The 23,200-nt window shown below is 34.7% G+C and overlaps 1 protein-coding gene across 5 annotated transcripts in view; it reads left to right on the forward strand.

The window, feature by feature from the left end:
* The window catches only part of LOC138702989 (titin homolog), a 914,774-nt gene that overhangs the window by 128,206 nt on the left and 763,368 nt on the right, over positions 1-23,200 (forward strand). For all 5 annotated transcript variants that reach the window (XM_069830459.1, XM_069830463.1, XM_069830460.1 and 2 more), the window contains 8 exons: positions 1,983-2,074; positions 3,271-3,483; positions 6,398-6,580; positions 8,177-8,374; positions 10,397-10,533; positions 12,395-12,550; positions 17,601-17,781; positions 21,264-21,539. In XM_069830459.1, coding sequence (XP_069686560.1) covers positions 1,983-2,074; positions 3,271-3,483; positions 6,398-6,580; positions 8,177-8,374; positions 10,397-10,533; positions 12,395-12,550; positions 17,601-17,781; positions 21,264-21,539 — 1,436 coding nt within the window. The remainder of the gene's footprint in view (positions 1-1,982; positions 2,075-3,270; positions 3,484-6,397; positions 6,581-8,176; positions 8,375-10,396; positions 10,534-12,394; positions 12,551-17,600; positions 17,782-21,263; positions 21,540-23,200) is intronic.

Below are 23,200 nucleotides of genomic sequence, written 5' to 3' on the forward strand. Positions count from 1 at the left end.
TACTCTATTACCGCAGTCTAGTATATAATGTCGCGAAGCTAAATACGTAGTAAATATGCAAACATTAGATAGTTGCTCACCACTGGGATCGCTAATATCGCCTCATTACAGGCAATGCAAAATACTACCGTCGCAGTCTATTGTTTCTAGCACCCTCAAAACTCAAGCTTCGTGACTGTATATAATAGACTGTGGTAGTACGCTCAACAATAATCAACTGTATGATCTACAATAACTAATTTGTGACATTTTGGCATGGTGTTCTCAAAAGTAACAATTTTGTCACGTCTCGACATAGTACCGCTCAACAGAAATTGTTTTTGGTACTTTGACATGATGGGCTCAAAATAAATTATTTAGTGACTCTTCAATATACTGTAGTACCGCAGTCTAGCATATACAGTCGCGAAGCTCAATACGTAGTAAATATGCAAACATTAGATAGTTGCTCACCACTAGGATCGCTAATATCGCCTCATTACAGGCAATGTAAAATACTACCGTCGCAGTCTATTGTTTCTAGCACCCTCAAAACTCAAGCTTCGTGTCTGTATATACTAGACTGTGGTAGTACGCTCAACAATAATCAACTGTATGATCTACAATAACTAATTTGTGACATTTTGGCATGGTGTTCTCAAAAGTAACAATTTTGTCACGTCTCGACATAGTATTGCTCAACAGAAATTGTTTTTGGTACTTTGACATGATGGACTCAAAATAAATTAGTTAGTGACTTCAATATACTGTAATACGCTCAACAATAATCAACTGTATGATCTACAATAACTAATTTGTGACATTTTGGCATGGTGTTCTCAACAGTAACAATTTTGTCACGTCTCGACATTGTACCGCTCAACAGAAATCGTTTTTGGTACTTTGACAAGATGGGCTCAAAATAAATTAGTTAGTGACTCTTCAATATACTGTAGTACGCTAACAGTAACTACAGTAGTTTCTAATACCCAGACATGCCATGCTATAACTATTCCGTGACACTTTGGTATAATATGCTCAACCACAACTAGTTTGTGAAATCTTAGCACAATATATTCAAGAATAACCCAGTTTGTGGTTCTTAAACAGTTATATAACCCAATTGTAACACTTAAACAGTAATAACTATTGTGATAACAATAATAAGGAAAATGACATATTTGAACAATAATGATCAACTTGTGACGTTTGAACAATAATGACTAACTTCCGACAAAGTAGTAGGCTAATAACACACTTCTGACACTTAAGCAGCATAACCAACTTGTCACACTTAAGCAGCATAACCAACTTGTCACACTTAAATAGTAATAATCAACTTGTGACACTTGAGGAATAACAAACAACTTATGGCAAAAGGTAACAATCAGCTTGTGATTGTTAAACAGTAATGATCAACTTTTCGCACTTGAACAGTAATAACCCATTCACACTTTAACAGCAATAAATCACTTACGATATCAATGCGATAACAATACCAAGTTTTGAGAATAGCTATTAATCAGCTTGTGATACTTTAACTTCTCACATTTGGACAGCAATAATCCAACTTGTGATATTTAAACAGTAATAAACTTGTCACACTTGAGCTGTAGTATCCAGCTTGAATATGACGAACTTGTCACACTTGAACAGTAGTATCCAGCTTGAACAATGACGAACTTGTCACACTTCAACGGAAATAATCAGCTTGTGACACTTAAACAGTAGTCCAATAACCAACTTATCACATTTAAACAGTATAATCCGCTTGTGATTTTAAAACTTATAACAATCTGGTTATAATTAATAGTAGTACAGTGACGAAATTACTTAAAAATTACTTTATTAATCAATTTTATGATAGATTTAAAGTGATAAGCTAGTCATATTGCAGTGTACATTTCTAAATACTGTTAATTTGAGAATATTTATTCGAGGCTGTAAATTGTAGTAAATTGTAATAATTCTTGCTAATAATATATGTTTAATTATCTTTTCAGTATGAAACCAGTGGGACCACCTCCAGTATTTAAACAAGATTTACGTAACGAAAAGATAAAAATTGGTGATACCATTACACTCGCGTGTCAGGGTGAGTAATTCTTATGAAAAAGAGATAATCAACATTTCTTGTGTTAGAGAAAAATGTTAATAATCTGTATATGTAGATAATACGTCTGTGATGTTGAAGGTAAATTCGCGGGTGCTCGTATAAAGGGGGTTAGGTATGAATTGGCTAAAGCGGGATAAGTAAAGATTTGAACCCTCCACGACTTCTGCCTTGTGTTAAAGGGGTTAAATCATGCCTCCATCCATGATGCAGTTATAATGCTCCGCATTTTGTGGCAAAGGGGTTTTTTTTCAGTACCAAAGGAGAGAAATTTACATACCTTACAATTTCACTTAGCCCCCTTTACACGAGCACCTGCGAATTAATTTATAAATAAAATAGGTACAGTACACCATTATAATTTGATTTCTGTTCGGCGCAAATCACAGATAGATCTAATGAATTTCTTCCCTTCAGTCTTCAACTACAATAAATATATTATCTATAAAAGTCAAGAACCATACCAATATATCACTACGTACGGGGTAATAAGCCTGTGACATTGCAGCAGTGCCTAATACTCCAATCAAGAAATATACTATATTCATCCCAGCGTTGTTGCAAAGGTTCTAAATACTTGTACAAGGTTGTTACACTTAAGGGGAGAGGATGGTATTTTTTTAAACTTGTTTCCTATTTGGTGTAAAATATTAATTTTTTGTATGTAGAGAGCTCATAGCTGTGGCAACTCAACCAAATAAAAATATTTTGAAAAAAAAAAAAAATTATTTGGGGGCCCAAATTTGAAAAAAATATACCCAATGCAGGATTGTACTAAAATCGATATATGTAAACCGTTTTTAAAGATAGAATCAAAGAGTTTTTGCAGGAAGTTTAAAAAAGACGTCTCACACTCCGATAAGGGCACAAATACCCACAAAATGTTATGCAATGCATTCCACATATATCAAAGGGTATTTTAAAGAAAAAAATTAATTTAATTTACCGGAAACAACAATAAAAGTAGGCGAGTGATTTAAAAATCCATAGCGCAGGAAGTTTAAAAATGGCGACTCAATAATTTTTTTTTTGAAAATTTACTCATTTTTCACCAAAAAATACAATCCTGTCCCCTTAATTCAACATACTGACCTACATTGATGTTTACTAGCTCTAATAAGATGTGTAATTTATATCTTAGATTGGTAATGCTAATGTGTTGTTGAATATGTCAACAGTTTCGGTGCCGCCCTGGCCGCAGAGCATCACGTGGTACAACAAAGAGGGCAGGGTAGACGAAAGCGATAAGTACCACATCATGGCGGACGGGCTGGGCGGATACATGATCGAGATCAACCAGGCGGAAGCAGTCGACGAGGGCGAATGGAAGTGCGTTGCCACTAGCAACGAGGGCGCTCGTGGCATCGCAACATGCCGCGTCTCTATGACTTGTGAGTTCAAGCAATCGACGACTTTTTCTAGTGACAAGCTGACGAGAAAAATAGACACAAGTGACAAGTTGAATAAATTTTGTGTCAATTGTTGAAAAGTTTGACAAGTAAAGGGCCCCACACGCGCATGAACTTACCTGGAGCTAAGTCTGTGATGTCATACCTCCGGGAGGTGTGTCTGAATTGGATGATTGCCCATACACGCTCAGACTTACCACGACTTACTTCCTAGACTTATAGTTCACCAAGAAGACGTAAGAGATCGTTGAAGTCAATGATTTCCCATGGAGAAATGCAGTCACTCGAGAAATGCAATTCTTCCATGGTTCTGCGTTCATTTGTTCTCGATTCATTAGCGCTATTTTTAAATGGTATATCTATAGTTTCCCTTTATAAGTGTTATTATAACTTTTTTTTATTTTCCATAAGCACGAAGAAGATTTATACATTTCTATACTGTATATTCTAAGAAATATGCATGACAATAGTTGCTTGAATCTGAACTTTCTTAGCTTGCCGCCATTTTGCTACAGAGAACTGCAAAACGTAACAATGAAATTTCGACCAAATGCTCGCAGTATCGTTTGTTTCTATGTTTACTTTTTCTGCCGCTTAATTTGGAGAGCGCTACAATCGGAAAGTGTGAAGTTGTCGTAGAAGTCTGGAGACTTACCTCAAGGCCAAAAGCCTCGATACTTTTCGCCTATACATGAGGATACTTGCCTGTGGTTTTCATTTTGCACAGACTTACCTTCAGATAAGTCTTTAAGTGTATGAGACCCTTAAGGGAACTAGGTAGTGATCAGGGATAAAAAATCCGACTTTTTGTTTTGTGTTTTAAAATAAAGTACAAAACTTGCTCTTTAAAACAATATCAATGTTGTGGGGGGTATATCTGCAGATAAGCGCTTTTAAATGGCCTCTTTAAATTTAGCGGTGCATGTAATTCATAAATAATTTTTTTTTAATGCAGTTTTCCATAATTTGACATTTTTCGAACTTAAGTACATTTTTCTCTGAAACTACTGAATCGATTTACATGGAATTTTTACAGTGTTTTCTGCAGCCTATATTATACAAAGTAGACCTACGGATTTAAGAATATCATACACATAACACGAGAAAAAAATTATATGCATTGAAAAAAATTTAAAAAGGTTAAACAAAGTTCAATATTTTTTCTGTTTGACTAGGAGTGAAATATTTAACTAAATTTTGCTTTAGAATTTACAATACACATTACTAGACATCTTAAAAAATACAAGGTATATGAGTGAAGATTGTAGCAAGTAATGTGTACCTGAAGAATGAAGTACATTTAGAAAAGTGGAGAAACAGGTTATCAGTTAGGGCCTTTCTTTTGCACTTGGATACGAAACAAATTAGTTGTCTTTTATACCAATGAATTCAGAATGATTTATTGTATAAGCCTGCAAATTTTTATTCCATTCTGAGCAATAGAAGGCTAGAAATATTGAACTAAACTTTTGTACTGAAATTTTTAATTGCACAGGCTTCACTACCCAGTTCTCTTAAGAGAGGAGGTCACAATATAGCACTGCTTCATGAATTCGTAGTAGAAAAATGTATTCTTTTTGTTGAATTTTCACCAAAAATATAAAATATGAAAAAGATAAGACAATGGAGATTGAAATTCATTCTGTACTATGGCCGTTTTCAATTTTGAACACATTATTAAACTTCAATTTCAACATTGTAATTTTTAGCAACATTATATCAAGAGATTAGCCTATTCTCCTTACAGATGACCACTGAAGATAGGACCGCACGTTCTGAAACATGTATGGCTTAAACATGATTTTCAATTTGTGTTTTAACACTGTAATAGTTATATATTGTCATTGTATGTTAATTTTTTTTAATCAAAAGAATAAGCCACTTACTATACATACCTGGAATTTATTTATAATATTTTGCGTTTTTATTTCCTTTCATCATCATCATCATCATCATCCTTCACGAATTAGGCCTCTGTAGACCTGTTTCGGCCCCATCTAGCAGTCTTCTTAAAGGTCTTCCTGGTCGACGATGTCCTCTAGGTTTATATTGCATCATAATTTTTGGGATTCTTGAATTTTCCATTCTTCTTACATGATCTAGCCAATTGAATTTGTATCTGCTGATTTTTTCTTCTACTGACTCTACTTCTAATTGTTCTAAAATTTCTTCATTCCTTTTTCGGTCTAAAAGAGTATATCCTGCTGTTCTCCTGAAAAATTTCATTTCCGTTGCTTTGATTCTGTTTTTTTTTTTGTTCTGAAATTTCCATCCCAAAATCTTTTAATATTTCATTTAATATTTAGTTTAATTTAATTTAATTTAATTTAATTCCCGTGGTCCACCCTGTTTCTACCAACGAGGAAATGGCGACCGAGTCACAGCGGTATAACTGTTTCATCAAATGCAGAGGAAATGCTGCATTACAAGCCTGTCCAGAGGCTAAAAGTGGCAGCCCCACTACTGGACTACCTAACGATAAGGCTAGTAACCTATCTTAGGGAAAACTACATTACTTTCAAGCCTCAAACAAGCAGTATAAGGATAGATTTATTTCCTTTGATTTTCAAATTATAATTTTATATTTATTATTTTCTGACGTTTTAATGGAATATTTGTTTTTATTTAATTGTTAGGAATTTTATTTAATTATTTTTATTCCAGCCACGATAGAATTAAATTTGGGTACCATTACCATGTGCTAGGGGATCATCACGCTAGCCACACGATACACCGTACTGGTTGGATGATAGTTCACCTCTGCTGAATCATGCGGACGTGAGGCCAGCAGTCTGCTGGTTGGTCCTGACCCTTCATGGGCTATCGCACCACGAATCACTATTAACATGTAATGTAGATCTGGAGTATATTTCTTATTTTTGCGTATTTCTTCCAGATCCAAAGAACTACAGGAAACCCCGCTTCTTGGAGAGCTTGAAAGCCATTTTGACAGATGAGGGTCTGGTATCCTTCGAATGTAAAGTTGTTGGATTTCCTACACCGCAACTTCGATGGTTCAAAGATGGGCAGGAACTCAAGCCAGGAGACGTGTATCAACTTACAGGCACTAATTCGCTGGGTAAGTTAGTAGGCTTAAAATGTAAACGGCAATATACACAAGCGTCGGCCGTACACGAGTGTTGACGAGGAATGGGCTTAAATATCTCTGTTGTTAATGGAAAAGTCATTACGGAGAGGGGAGAATTATCATTTATGGGATGCAGGCAAGAACGTTCTGTTCCTAAGATCGGTGGTGCATAACTTATGTTCCTATTGGTTGACTCAGTGAGGCTATGAATTGCAACATACATATTGTTGCTAGGAACATCAAGCAACTAGATTTATGCGTTTACTAGTGAGTGTAATTTTGCTGAAACAATAAGCTTCAATAATTGATTTTATAATGTTCAGTACACTGAAACATGTGGGAAAGTTACACAACTAAGTGTAGAAATTATAGCCACCGAGTATATTTTCATAGCCAAGGGGAGTTCGCATATATAAGGACATAATCTACTTGGAAGGGTTTATTTTAAATCTTGGGGGATTTGCAGTATATTTAAAACATACTGTTATCCAGTTCTGCTTTGACATGGACGCGAAACAGAATGCAATTCAAAAAGTGTTAAAAACAAAGGAATCTAGAAATATAATTCATTTGATAAATTTAGAAAAAGATCATTAGTATACAATGCAACCCTGACATTGCAATATGTAGAAATAAAATAAAAGATGCCATGGCAAAAAAGGTACGCAAATAATACAGAAACAAAGCCAGACATTTTCTTTCCATTTTACAAAATAAATAATCGACAACTAATTTAATTTAATGAGAGATTCAGGTTAATCTAAAAAAAATGAAACACTTTTAATTATAATTATAGTTGAATTTAGAGGAATGGTCGAATTAATGCTTTGTTAGTCAACACAACAATTTCCTTCCATTTTTCGACATAAATACCAGAATAAACAACTATTTTTCTCTATATTCTTTTCCTTTTAAGGTTTTGTATAGTTCATTTGCTATCTCGTGAAACCAAATGTAGCTACAGAAACTTAATTTAATTTAACCTAGAAAAAAGAAATAGAGGCAGTCGTGATAAATAATATTAAGAAATCCTGAAGAAATTCCACAAGCATTAGGAAAATCTGATGTCGCCTTGCTTAGATTGGAGACAGGCCATGAATTTTATCAAGCCATCTGTACGGAATAGAAAATAATATTAAATTTAAAAAAAATATATATTTCTTTAAGGACGAAATGAGAGTTATAACAGAGCGTTACAACAAGAAGTTACTATATTACGCAACAATGAAAATCGTTTCATATCGTACTACAGCTGAATTGTCTATGCTACGTTGCAACATCGCTGTATCGATATTGCTAGCTGTTATAATATGTAGTTCAACCAGAGTCTAGTATATAGTTACGAAGCTTGTTGAGGATTCTAGGAACAATAGACTGTGCCGGTACTATTTCGCATTGTCTGTGAGGAGCGATAGTAGCGATCCTAGTGGTTAGCAACTGTCTGTGGATGCATATTCCCTACGTATTGAGCTTCGTGACTGTATATACTAGACTGTGGTTCAACTTACATTAATTTCCGTCTTGTGTTTGGCATGTTTCGTGAGTAGGTAGTTGCAGTCTCTAGTAATTTTATTCATTTCCTTGCAGGATCTTATTCCTGTATTGCGAAGAACTGCATGGGGGAGGCGACCAGCTCGGCGGAACTGACGGTGGAGGACATTCAGAACCAACTGAACGAGGAGGAGAGGCTGCAGCTCTTCTCCACCAACCAGCCGCCAAAGTTCATCGTGGGACTCAAGAGCTGCGAGGCCAAGATTACCGAAGATTTCCGATTTACCATACAAGGTTAGATTGTTGTTATAATTTACTAAGTATGTAACTAGCTAATTAAGTAACTGGTTAAATATATAAATAGACTATTAACTATCTGCTTAATAATGAAACTAGCTATTCAAACTAATTAATAAACCTATTAATTAACTAATTAATTATGTATGTAACTATGTTTATAAGGAACTAGGTAAATAAACAAAATTCTGTTACAGATACAGTACCTTATTTAGTTCTAGGGGAACAATTCCCAATTCTTTTGTTAATTAGAGAAATAAATACAAAATAGGAATAGAACTGCAAAATCAAATAGTTGTCACAATAATTATATTAACTACTCCGACAATTTTTAGAATCCATTTGTATGGAATTACTTCTGTATAAGACAACAATGAATTGTATAAGTTATCAATATATAAATATTATTATTCTTTGATGCAATTTTTATGAATTTGTTTGTAAATTACTCATTTATAAGGCACGGCACAATAAAATTTCATAATTATTTATTTTATGTATTACAGGAAATTTATGTTATTATCGGACATTTCTCCGGAACCCATGTAATCATGGGGTTCTACCTCCATGCCCCCCAAATGCCTTCATGGCATGTTACGGAGATACCTACCTACCTACCCATGTAATCATATTGTATAATCATGTGTATTTTTGTTATTCGGTGTATAATTTATGAATTCTAATGTGAATCAGATTATCAAATAGTAATATTAAAAATATTAATAATAATGCTACTACTACTACTACTATTACTACTACTACTACCACTACTACTACTGCTAGTACTACTATTACTACTACTACTACTACTACTACTACTACTACTACTACTAATAATAATAATAATAATAATAATAATAATAATAATAATAATAATAATAAATTAACTTATTTGCAGATTTATCTAGGTATGACTCGTTAAGAATAAAAATAGCTAAGTCAAGTAATTAATAAACCGATTAAGTAACTAAAGAGTGGAATATAATATAAAACTAGTTAAGTAACTGGTTAAGCAAATAGCTTGCTCATCATCTAACTTAGAAACGGGTTAAGTAACTGATTAAGTATATAGCTAGCTACTCAACAAATTTAATAACCAATTAAGCAACTAACTGATCAAATATGTAACTAGCTAATCAACTAATTAATAAACCAATTAAGCATCTGCTTAGTGAAGTTATTATTTATTACAAAAACTGCCCCTCATTGAGGGTAGTTTACGGACTCAATATATCCTCAAAAAATTAATATACATATGTAAACATAGATAGTAAATTAAAAAAAAAAAGAAACAAAGAAAAGGGCACGAAAAATTACAATTGCTATTAATGTAGTACCATGTGATTAATTAGGATTTGGCAGAATTTTTTTAACACAATTATCACAATATCTTCCCTCAGGGAACTGTAACTAGCTAATCGACTAATTAAATCATTAAGTAACTGGTTAAATGTTGGTTGGTAGTCAATGCTTTGGTATCATGACAATGAAGCCGTCAGCCGCCTTGAAGTCCAGTATTTTTCTGTGATGTTGAGATGAACAGGTAAAGCTTCGAAATTTTTCAGGTGGTACTTATCCATGATTACGTCCTTTCCACATAACACACAATTGGGTGAGAGGGAGATGCCGATTCTACTGTATATAAATGAGCTGCCAAACAATCATGCCCTGTCAGAAGGCGGAAGGCTGCCACTGCTGAATACCTTGGTTCTTCATACTGGTTAATTGTATAAATAACTAATCACCTAATTTAGTAACAAATTAAAGTATACTGTATATAATTAGCTAACCAACTGTTACAATAACCAATTAAGTAACTACCTGGTTAAGTATAAAACTGGCTAATAAAATAATTTACTTATCAGTTAAGTAACTAAGCATAAAGCAAGCTTATAAAATAATTAAGTAACTAATTAAATAACTGGATAACAGTTCAGCTAAGTAACTAATCAACCAATTTATTTTTTCAATTAAGTGATTAAACTAGTTAATATATAAAGATCTAATGAACTGTCACAGTGAGCATCTCCCCTGAGCCAAGCATTTCATGGTACCGGGACGACGAGCAGGTTGATCGTTTGGACAGGTACATCTCCTCCCGGGAAACGCTCGGCACCTGCCATCTGGACATCCGCAGCCTCGAAATTATCGACCAGGTGAGTATTATTGTCAGCCGAAACTAAAAAACTGTCAGAGCCTGCGATTAATGTCTATTAGACATAAGAAAATATTTCAGAAGTCATGCCAGAATAGTTCGATCTTCTGACATCCTATTCCAATCTAATCATATTACTAGAAAATAATTTGCCAAGGTTGATGGCTAGATTGCAGACAGAGAATGATACAAGCACAAGTGAGCTTAGGCCAATTTACTAATCGAACTGAATGTTAAATGCGGAAGAAACCTGGCTAGTGAATTTTACCTGAAGTCCTATTATTCAGGGATAGTTATTTTATTGTAACTGTTTAATCACATAACTAGCTCATCAACTAACTTAGTAAAGATCCAAAGCTTTCACTCTTTACGAAAGGATCTTCTACACAGTTTAAAGGCGTTGTCTGTTTCTCTCCACGACTTCACATTCGAATATTATGTGCTCATAGTTTCATAATGCTGCACACAAAGTCTGCATATGGATTCTCTTTGTTAGAGACTCATTTCGTTAAAATGTTTCCTGAATTTTCCACATCCAATAATTAATCCAACCGATTGCCTTAACTTTCTTCTGCCCAATTGTAGAAGAGTTATGTGAGCTATTTTGACAAAAAATTGTCAGGATTGACCAGGATATTCTGAGCACTTCTTATAAAGTTCTCTCCTATTCCAGTGCTGTAATACAGTTCTGATAAAAAAATGTTAAAGAACTGACCAGGATATTCTGACCACTTCTTATAATGTTCTCTCCTAATCCAGTGTTGTACTACAGTTCTGACAAAAAATTGTTAAAGAACTGACCAGGATATTCTGACCACTTCTTATAATGTTCTCTCCTAATCCAGTGTTGTACTACAGTTCTGACAAAAAATTGTTAAAGAACTGACCAGGATATTCTGACTCTTCTTATAATGTTCTCTCCTAATCCAGTGTTGTACTACAGTTCTGACAGAAAATTGTTAAAGAACTGACCAGGATATTCTGACCACTTCTTATAATGTTCTCTCCTAATCCAGTGTTGTACTACAGTTCTGACAAAAAATTGTCAAAGGATTGACCAGGATATTCTGACCACTTCTTATAATGTTCTCTCCTAATCCAGTGTTGTACTACAGTTCTGACAAAAAATTGTTAAAGAACTGACCAGGATATTCTGACCACTTCTTATAATGTTCTCTCCTAATCCAGTGTTGTACTACAGTTCTGACAAAAAAAAATTGTTAAAGAACTGACCAGGATATTCTGACCACTTCTTATAATGTTCTCTCCTAATCCAGTGTTGTACTACAGTTCTGACAAAAAATTGTTAAAGAACTGACCAGGATATTCTGACCACTTCTTATAATGTTCTCTCCTAATCCAGTGTTGTACTACAGTTCTGACAAAAAAAAATTGTTAAAGAACTGACCAGGATATTCTGACCACTTCTTATAATGTTCTCTCCTAATCCAGTGCTGTACTGCAGTTCTAGCAGCTGATCTGCTATGGCCGCAGATCGGTTCAGATCCAATTTAGGAGCTGCTTAGTCCTTTGCTCAAAGTTCATCTGCTTTTTCATTTCCTTCTATGGCCCGATACAGCACGACAGGACCATGATTGTCTAAACTCTGAAGGAAGTCCCATATTAATTTCGAACTGAATTACTGTAGTAGGAATCAAGTGTTTTGTATAATATTTTACCTATTCCATTTCTCAAAGCTACAATGTGATCAAAGATCTATGAAATATAATAAATGTAATATTATTTGACTGTGCTGCAATATAGTGTCAGTCATAGAATCCTGTGTTATGTGCATTTGTTTATACGTAGTTTCAGTCCTAGCCGCATAGAGTTTAACACTAATCACCATTTTTCTTTCTCAGGCTGAGTGGAAATGTGTAGCAACGAATGAGTTTGGACACAGTGTGACGTCATGTTTCCTAAAGCTCATAATCCCCAGGCATTTCAAGAAACCTAGATTCCTTGAATGTCTGCGTGCCATACTGTCTGAAGAGGGAGCAGTAAACCTGGAGTGCAAGGTACCAGCATAACGAAATGAAAACTGTAATAGAGTTTAGTTCGCACTAGGCCTATTTATATTTTTTTAAGTATTGAAAATTGAATTTATCTTCGAAATCAGGTGAAGGAGGTGAAACGTGCTGGTCGTGATTGTTGCAATTGTTTATTCATGTTGACAAGTCGACTACTAGAAATTATGCAGTATAAGCTATTGCTAACATTACTACCACTACAAATATAATTATTGTATGACATTCACTACGATTATTAACACTACTATCATTATTGCTGCTGGTATTAGCACTACAAATAAGAATCTATTGTCAAAACATTTACTAATGCTACTCCTACCACCATCACTACTATTACTATAACTTTTGTTACTGTTTCGATCACTTTGATTGCTATTACTACTATTACCACTTTTCCTACCATTACCATTGCATTGGGTCTATATATACTGTTATTAGAACTATGCATATTCTTATTATTAGATCTACTGCTATGCACTAAAAGTCCTGAAAATATGCATGCAAATATGCAATAAAACTGTTGAAATATGCGCTTAAAATTGAAATATATGAATTAAAAATATACTTTCGAGGTGGTTTAATAATATGATATAAATGAAAATAATCTAAAGTAATAATTGTCATCAAGCCACCATCACTTTTGTAAAATCAATTTTTTTTTCCGTAAATAAATTAATTACTCATTTACATAGGTATACATATTGGCTTTTGTATATTTCCAACTTCCAACTTCGTACTATATAACTGGAAAATATTGCATTTTGACGTGGAAATCATATGTATAATATTGAGTCTTACTTACTTGCAAATGTCTTTTAGAGCACCCTGAGGTCTTCCTCACATAAGCCCGCCATTGGTCCCAATCCTGAACAAGATTACTCCAGTCCCTACCATCATATCCCATCTCCCTCAAATCCATTTTAATATTATTCTCCCATCTACGTCTCGACCTCCCTAAAGATCTTTTTACCTCAGTTCTCCCAACAAACACTCTATACACATTTCTGGATTCACCTATACATGCTACATGCCCTGCCCATCTCAAATGTCTGGATTTAATGTTCCTAATTATATTAGGTGAAAAATACAACGTGTGCAATTCTGCGTTGTGTATCTTTTTCCATTCTCCTGTAACTTCATCCCTCTTAGCCCCAAATATTTTCCTAAGCAATTTATTCTCGAACATCCTTAACGTCTGTTCCTTTCAAACTGAGAGTCAAGTTTACCTGCAATATGCGGAACTCGAATCACGTTAAGTGAAGTGGGTAGGCATTAGATACGTACATATGTGTACGTACATAAATACATACATATTTGAAAATTTCACAGTAGGATTTGTATTATATTATTATGTATACTGGGTGTTCATTTCAAAGTGTGTCATGACGTCACTGTTGTTGGGTCACCGATTTGAAGCGAGTTTCAGCTTATATGTCAGAGAAGTTGCCTATTATTTAAGGCGTTCTTCAATCTGAACTTGAGAACGTGTACGGTATAACTTGAACGTCGTAGCAACAGATGGCGGTCTGTACGGTCTGTGTGCTACCATAACCTCTTTCGAACTGTGTTTTGCGCCAGCAAGTCGTACGCAGGGTATTTGTTATCATCGGTTGCGTACGATAACATTACACAACACAAATCAAATGCTCCGTGTCCATGTTGACCGTCGAAGTTAATGTCAACAAATACGTAAGTAATCGTCTTAACCCTCTCCCCATATCCCGACAGTACGTATTTCCAAACAGTTCACATTCCTGCCACTACCGGCGTTACCGTACGTATCGGCACGTACTCTTCAGAATGAACGCCGTACTTGCTAGCCAACTTCTCTGCCTCTTAGATTATACACCTGAGCTGCGGAAGTGTAGAAAGATTGAATTCTCTAGGCTCATCAGCTAGCCACATGACGGCATACAGCGAGCCAAGACACATTTTCAACTTAACACCCAGTATTATACAAGCGACCAGCCTCATGGTCTAGTGGTCAGAGCTTCTGGCTATAGTTCATGAGGTCCCGGATTCGATTCCCGGTTAAAGCACAGGAATTTTTCCTTAAAGGGGATTATTCCTGTGTTCGTCCATGGTCTGGAATTTAGGTTAAGTTTAGATTTAAGACCTCTCCTGGCACCACATTATCATAATCATCCTATCACATCATCGGGGTAATGTAACTCCGCCTTCCAGGCGCCCCAACCTCAGAAGTGGGTTACAACTAAACCACGGCCAGGAGAGAAGACCAGAAATGTCGAAAGACAATCTGGTGGCATTGGAGGGTGGGGGGGAATATTTCCAACTTCCTAACTTTCCAAGTTTTTTTTTAACTTCCTTAGCTTTTAACGGAATTATTATGGCAGTAAACAAGCAACGATTTCTCCACGCTCTCTACTGTGCAATTTCTCCTATTCTCTGTCGGAATTAGTTTAAATGCCGACAACGATCTCTCACATGATTTTGACATCACATGATTTGACTGGTGCATACTTCTAAGCAGAAATGTCCCAAATTTTAGTCTCTGTTTCACATTTTCCACTGAGAATGTCAGAAATTTGGAACATTTCTTTATAGCCAGATTATTCTGTAACACACGCTTACATTTTGCAGGCACTGTTTCACCTTGTGATCAATAAACACATAAGTGTGTCGCGATATCGCGGGCGTTCTGTAAAGTGTGTCGTCAGTCACACTATTACCACACTATTACCACAGTCTACTATATACAGTCGCGAAGCTTGAGGTGATTTTTTGCAAATCTCGTGATAAAGCGCTCCAAGCGGTTAGCAACTAGAAACAATAGACTGTCCACGGTCGACTTTGGACTGTGTCGTATTTCCATCGAGTGCTTGATTGTTACGTATTTCACATTGATGCTTGTGAAAATGTTAATGGCTGAAATACAATAATTGGAATAATAATATTTTACTAGAGACGTAGAAAAATTAAGCTTGTTTTAATGAAATTTATTGATCACGTTTTATTTTCAATTCTGGTGGGATTATTATTGCATAGGCCTACTTTTTTTTTTCAAAGATATGTTTTTAATTGTAGCTGTTAATTTTGTTGTTATTTTTATTCGTTACTTTACTAGAGACGTAGAAAAAGTCTGTTACAATAAAATTTATTGATCACGTTTTATTTCCAATTCCGGTGTGATTATTATTGCTTAACCTCATCCTACTTTGTTAACTACGTAAGCCTACACTACAAGTACCGGTACATGTGAGTTACTCAATTAATTCATATTTCCATTATTATTGTTCTAAAGGGAAATGATAATTAATATTTATTGGTTTCATAGTTAATTATCGCTATAATCTTGAATGAGTGAAGCGATTATAGTAAATTTCAGTTCGTTTTGCACAAACAAAAATAATATTAACCTATTTCTTGCAGGTATCTTCGAGTTTATGGTGGAATTTAATATACTTCATTAAAATAATAAATTAACTTTATGCATTTAATATTTCAATAATGGAAGGAAGGTGTTAATTGTTCCAAAAGAACACAACGAAAGTGTAACATATTTTGTCGTCTACTAGGAGAGAGATCTGCGATGATGAGGCGATAGTAGCGATCCTAGTGGTGGGCAACAACTACCCACGTTTGCATTTTTACTATATATTGAGCTTCGCGACTGTATATAGTAGACTGTGCTACTACTACTACTACTACTACTACTACTACTACTACTACTACTACTACTACTACTACTACTACTACTACTACAGTGAAACCTGCCTTTGCGGTCAGTTCATTTAAATGGCTACTTGACCAAAAGGCCAATTTTCTCTGCAACCAAATGGATTTTCCATAAGATCAATACAAATTCTCCCTTTATTTAGCGGCCACCTCTTGCGCCGGTTAGCGGCCGGGGTCTATTTGGATTGGAACCTGACTATAAGTCACTGTCCAACAAAAAATCTTTTCACGGATACTGTCTAACCTATTTTTTCAATGGTTAGAGGGCAGAAAGCAATGTTACGAGGACAATAGCTAAGTGTACAACAGTACACCCTCCATATCTTGGGGTTAGTTGGTTACTCTTTTATGACTCTTTTGTCACTTTCCATTCCGACCCTGCACAGCTATAAATTCTTACTCGTTTTTGAAGGATTGAAACACGGACTTTTTCTATCGAAAATGTCACAGTACAGTATGTTTTAGGTCAGTAGTTAACCATTCGAATTTTTATATTTTTTTTCTCCTCTTTCTATCTTTCTCTATTTGGGCCAGCTTTTACGATTTTTTCTCCTTTTCATTCAGTTGATTCAGAGGAATTGTGAAGTTAGTTTGGGAGAGAAATCATATCTAACAATAAATCTAAGAGTGGTGTTAAGTTTAGAGGCGAGACGAAAAATGATTGAAGAAAGTGAGAAGGGAACATGTGCGAGAAAAATTGCAGAAGTATTCAAATGTGGAAGGACACAAATAAACGGTATAATTAAGAATAAAGATGAAATATTAAAAGAATGAGAGAAAAATATACGTGGTGGCCAAAAAAGGAAGAGAGAATCTGTGTTTAGTAATGTGAATGATTTCGTTTACGAATGGTTCAAGTGTGCGAGGGAGAAGAAATTGCCAGTAAGCGGGCCTATAATTCAAGAGAAAGCTCTTGAAATTACCAAAGAACTCAATGTAAGCAATTTATTGCTAGTAATGGGTGGTTAGAGCTGACATCACACGTCCAGCCCCTTGATCAAGATATTAGCCATTAATTTAAACTGAGGTACCGCAAGCGAGTTTTGAAAAGGCTAGTTGCAAGAATGGAAGAGGCTGACATTAATATGCATAATTGTTGTACGCGCACAGTACTAAAAAGTCAATGAAATTCAGAATTTTCATGCCGATTCATAAAAACCGCGACCTTAATCAAGCGGCCACCTGATAAAACGGCCATTTTACAAGGTAACTTCAGATGGCCGCTTTAGACAGGTTTCACTGTACTACTACTACTACTACTTCCATTAGTACTATTACTTCTACTACTGCTAGTGTGGACATTAGAAGTCAGTTCCTGCCTCACAGTTGTGTCGTTCGGCAGGTAATCGGTGTGCCGCAGCCCATACTGAAGTGGTACAAGGACGGAGAGGAGCTGAAGCCAGGCGACATCCACCGCATCATCTCGGGACAAGACGGCACGTGTTGTCTGGGCACGTACACGTGCGAGGCGCGTAACTGCATGGGCATCGTCACCAGCTCGGCGTCGCTACTCGGATTCGAAGGTAGGTACTCATGGACTGCTGCTTTGATTTCGATATAGCTGTGAACAGTTAATATTAAGGGAACGCGTAAAAGTTAATTTTACCAAAACGTTTCTGCCAAAGATACGAGTAGTATATCCACAGCCCTTCAGTTCCACAGACAATTTTTCGCAGCCCATTTTCTCAAAAAAACTTTACTTCCATGATATTCCTTTGCCACATATTTATTTCACCAATGCAAAATAATTTCAATTTCCACAACTGCTGGCTTTTGTAAGATTAATTAATAAACGGTTACAATGATTTATTACTGTTGGTTTTAATTACCTATGCATTTTTTCTCCGTAGTAAAATTTAGAAGATATTGTGTCAATAACGTAAATAACCTGAAACAACATTTGTGACCCGTTGCGCGAAAAGGGATCTAGAAAGTAAATTTTACAGGAGAACAAAATAACGAATTTGCGGTGTGAAAACTGCATTTCTATATTTTGACATCTTGCGCTACCTGTAGGCTTTTTTTACATACTAAACTAGGACGTAGTTTTACACAGTACTTCTTAAATACCTAAATCTTTCTTATAATTGCTAAGAAAACAAATGAAAACTTTAATTGCATCTTTCTCGAAAAGTACATAATGTATTATCGACATTCAATAATTAATATATTTTATGCTCGACCATGCCGAAATGTAGTAATTATACACCTGGTAGCAGTCCTTTAATACATGTCATTAAAGTACACCTACTCATTAAAGTACAGGTGTTCAGCCAATGACAAGTCAGCTTTGTACCGTTATAAAACCGCAAGTATCGATTATTCTCGGATATGCAATCGAAAGAGAATTAGCTAAACGTCACGGAGGCTGGAAATCCAATACTGTCGCAGAAGGTTATGTTCTATTACTACAATAATTAGCGTTAATTGTAAATAATATTCAAATAAATTCAATTTGTCATCTCGTTTTTCAATGTCGAATTCAATAATCAAGGTTATATCAAGTTTAACGGGATTACATCAAGGTCAATGACATGCTTGTTCCTCGGAAAAAATCAATACTTTCGCGTCTGCGCACATCTCACAATTCACGACCTAGAACAAGGTCACTTCCGATCTTGTCAGATACAAATAAAATGTGTACATCTGAATACTGTAATTTCAAGTTAGAAATATGGTCGAGCATAAAAAGTCGTATGAAACTTGCCTATAATGATAATTAAGACGCTCGTATGAATATCCATACTTGCGTCTTAATTACTGTCATTATAGGCTCGTTGCATAATGTACTAATAAACTATAGCACCTAGAACCATGAATTTTATTTAAATGCTCAATATTTCATCCTCTTTTTGAAACCACAAAAAAAAAAAAACAAAAAATGAAAATCCGACTTTAGGTCCCATTTCCTGCAATTAGTCACAATTTTACATCTTTGTATTAATTAAATTTGGAAACAATTTTACAAATTCTTCCTTCTACAATTTTGTACTTTCTCGCGATTTTCTGACTCTCTACCTAATACCCAATAGATTTAACATCGTCTCTGTGTCCGCCTGTTCCTTTTTCAATATTTTGTGAGGGATACCCAATAACGTCTTCTACAGAATCTATGTGGGGTGTTAAGGAGTTCTTTGATCGTTCGAGAATTGGCTGGAGTAACCTTAAGCCACTCTCGAGAGACATTTTTTCTTAGATTCTGCATATCTGGTGGAATTGCTAAACCCGTGAAGGCAACTTCTCTTAATTTGTTTCGTAAATTTTGGGGGGTAGCATTTTGGAATATTCTGCAGCGATCCTTTTTAGGTTAGCAACAACTTATACCACACTGTAAGTTAGTAGTCTGCAGTAAAACTTCACCAATGTTTGAAAAGCTAACGATTGATGATGATGATGATGATTGATGATGATAATATTTTCTCACAACACTGTAGATTCTTTCTATAGGAGGGTCGCCATGAGGCACACTTCGTACTGCAGACAAAACTGTACTTACTTCAATTTCTAAAATCAGCAATTTTGACCTTATTTGCAATTATTCTAGATCAACTTCTAATGTACGTAGGTCTGTTCACTCAAATTTTTGCACAGATGATAGTATTTTAGGCCTGTCTGTGTAGTTTAAATTTCACAAATTTTGGATGAAAATTGTGAAGTTCTAAAACTTATTGTTGGGGGACACTTTTTCCAAATATTTTTTTTTCAAACTTCTAGTTCCAATCCACGGTACTCCTACAACACCTAGAAATTCTCATTCCCCTGCTCTCCTTTACCAAGTCCTTCACACCTCTACACCTACCTACTTTGACTCCCGTTTCAGTTACCTATCATCGTATCACAATCTCTTCACACGCTGGAAAATAGCCGCATACTAGACATACCAACACATAAGACATCATCGCATTCATCATCATACACAATCTCGCTCTCGCGCTTGTGGAATACCCTACCCAATGTCATCAGAGACTGTCGGAATTTAGTAGCGTTCAAAAGCAAATTTATTAAGCATTTTAGTACTTTGATTTTTATTGTATTTGTATAAATAAATAAATAAATAAATAAGTAAATAAGTAAATAAATAAATAAATAAGTAAGTAAGTAAGTAAGTAAGTAAGTAAATGAGTGAGTGAGTGGGTGACTGAGTGAGTAAGTAAGTGAATAAGGAAATAAATGAATAAATAAATAAATAAATAAATAAATAAATAAATAAATAAATAAATAAATAAATAAATGAGTGAGTGAGTAAGTAATAAGTAAATAAGTGAATATATAAAATAAATAAATAAGTAAATACGTAAATAAATAAGTGAGTGCGAGTGAGTAACTAACAGGTAAATAAATAAATAAATACACAAATAAATAAATAAATAAATAATTAAATAAGTCAGTAAGTAAGTAAGTAAATAAATAAATAAATGAGTGAGTGAGTGAGTGAGTGACTGAGTGAGTGAGTAAGTAAGTGAATAAGGAAATAAATAAATAAGTAAATAAATAAGTATGTGAGTGAGTGACTAAGTAATAAGTAAATAAGTAAATAAATAAATAAGTAAATAACTAAATAAATAAATAAGTAAATATATAAATAAGTAAATAAATAAGTGACTAAGTGAGTGAGTAAGTAAATAAATAAATATATAAAAAATAAATACATAAATAAATAAATAAATAGATAAATAAATAAATAAATAAGTCAGTAAGCAAGTAAATAAATAAATAAATAAATAAATGAGTGAGTGAGCAAGTAAGTGAATAAGGAAATAAATAAGTAAATAAATAAGTATGTGAGTGAGTGAGTGAGTAAAGTAATAAGTAAATAAATAAATAAATAAGTAAATAAGTAAATAAATAAATAACTAAATAAATAGATAAGTAAATAAATAAGTGATTGAGTGAGTGAGTGAGTAAGTAAATAAATAAATAAATAAATAAATAAATAAGTAAATAAATACCTCCAGTTCCAAATTTTAGTTTCGTAACTAACTGCGTGTTTGCTCTGATTTTGCAGAGCGTCTGATGAAGGGCGCGTCGCCGCAGCAGAAGCTGGAGCAGGGCATCGCCCGCAACCCGTCGCTGTCCACCATCCACGAGGAGCGCACGTCGCAGATGTACGACACCCCTGCCACCGAGCGCTCCGTCACGGTGGACGAGCGCGCAGAGGTGTCGTTCTCCTTCGACGGCAAGGAGGTGTCCGTGTCGCTGTACGAGACGCCGGACCTCACCGAGGAAGAGGCGCTGCAGGTGGTCGAGATGTACGCCGACCAGCTGTCAGAACATGTCTCAGGTAGCCCACCATCCTACAACCATGATCCTACCTCATGAAGCGTTAAAACTTGTTCAGGGAGGTGACGGGTCAAGTTTTTGCCGTTTTCAGTCAAAAATCGCATTTTCGTTTTCTTCTGAAAATGATTCAGTAATGTCGTATTTATATTTTCTGCAAGTTTCAATGCTCTGCGGCGATAGAAAGCATAAAAATTGCGCAAATATAAATGGCTGCACCCTTAAACTTCAATTCCATGCAAATTTTAAACGCTGTTTTCTCACGCTTTTTAACACATTTCGCCAGGTTCGAAGTGTAAAGGATCTTACAATTTTTATGATACGAACATGAAATTTTTACCGCAGGTTCTATAGACTGTGGTTAACAAAATAGCACATTGAATTTATGATTAAACTAGCCGTACCCATGCGCTCCGCTGCACCTGTTAGAAATAAATATAAAGTAATTACATAATTAAAGTAGGACGTTTGATCCAGGGAACATTCGTGTTTGTTAGAAGGCCAAATCGTTTAATATGGTACTTAATTGAAATTATATTTAAATAATTAAAATGCGATCATTTTGGTCCAGAGAGCACTCATTTGGTGCAATGACAATTCCTTTAACATGTTTCTTATTTGTTATTATGTGCAACCATAGTTTAATGAAGATTGACATATCATTTAGTTTTAATATGTAAACTTTATATTATTTGGTATGTGGTTCCATTGAATTATGGTAATAACTTAATTTTAACCATTGTTTTCTACATCTTCAGTAAAAGGCTCTTGGCCCACTATGGTTCTGAACCCTTGAAATAACTTAAATAGTAATACAGCATAAACAGTGATATGTAATTATATTTCTTTCTTTCGAAAATGTAAGAATTCACGATCTCCTATGTACCATTGCCATGGAATGAATAAATGTGTTTTTCCTTCCTACTCAAAAATTTTATATTTTGCACATAGGAACTACTGCAGGAACAACAACGCTACAATCTGAGGCGACGGTGAAAATGTATTGTATTGTTGTTTTCCAAGGCCCCTTATAGACGAAGTCATTTGTTCTTATTTCATTGCACCGTCTTAGATGGCGTTGTTTTAATTTTAAAACTCATTTATCTCATTAAATATCAGTCCTATCAAAATTTTTTGAAGAATAAAACATATCGAAAATCATTTTTAAAGAAACTTTTGTTATGTAACAGTTTTTACAAAAATCAATAATAAGCGAGGTATTTCGATTTATTTAATTCAGGCCTCCTTATAACCGCCCTTTTAAATAAAGTATTTTGAATGCCATATAGCCTAAAATCTAAGTTACAAAGAACTTAATTTATATTCCAATTTTCATATAAATCGGTTCAGCCATTATCGCGTGAAAAGGTAACAAACATCCAGACAGACATACAAAAAAAATTTCAAAAAGCGATTTTCGGTTTCAGGGTGGTTAATTATATATGTTAGGACCAATTATTTTTGGAAAATCGAAAATTACCAGAAAAATTTCGGCTACAGATTTATTATTAGTATAGATTAATACTTTTTGAAATAAAAAAATGAAATATTTACAGTGACAATGGAAAATTTTATATTTTAGGTATGCAGTGGTTATACATTTTCCCCCCTTTTGTAATAAATATATACGAAAACTAATGCGTGATGTTTTTCTAAATATGCCGC

The sequence above is a fragment of the Periplaneta americana genome, chromosome 7 (assembly GCF_040183065.1).
Source record: "Periplaneta americana isolate PAMFEO1 chromosome 7, P.americana_PAMFEO1_priV1, whole genome shotgun sequence".
Taxonomy (NCBI): domain Eukaryota; kingdom Metazoa; phylum Arthropoda; class Insecta; order Blattodea; family Blattidae; genus Periplaneta; species Periplaneta americana.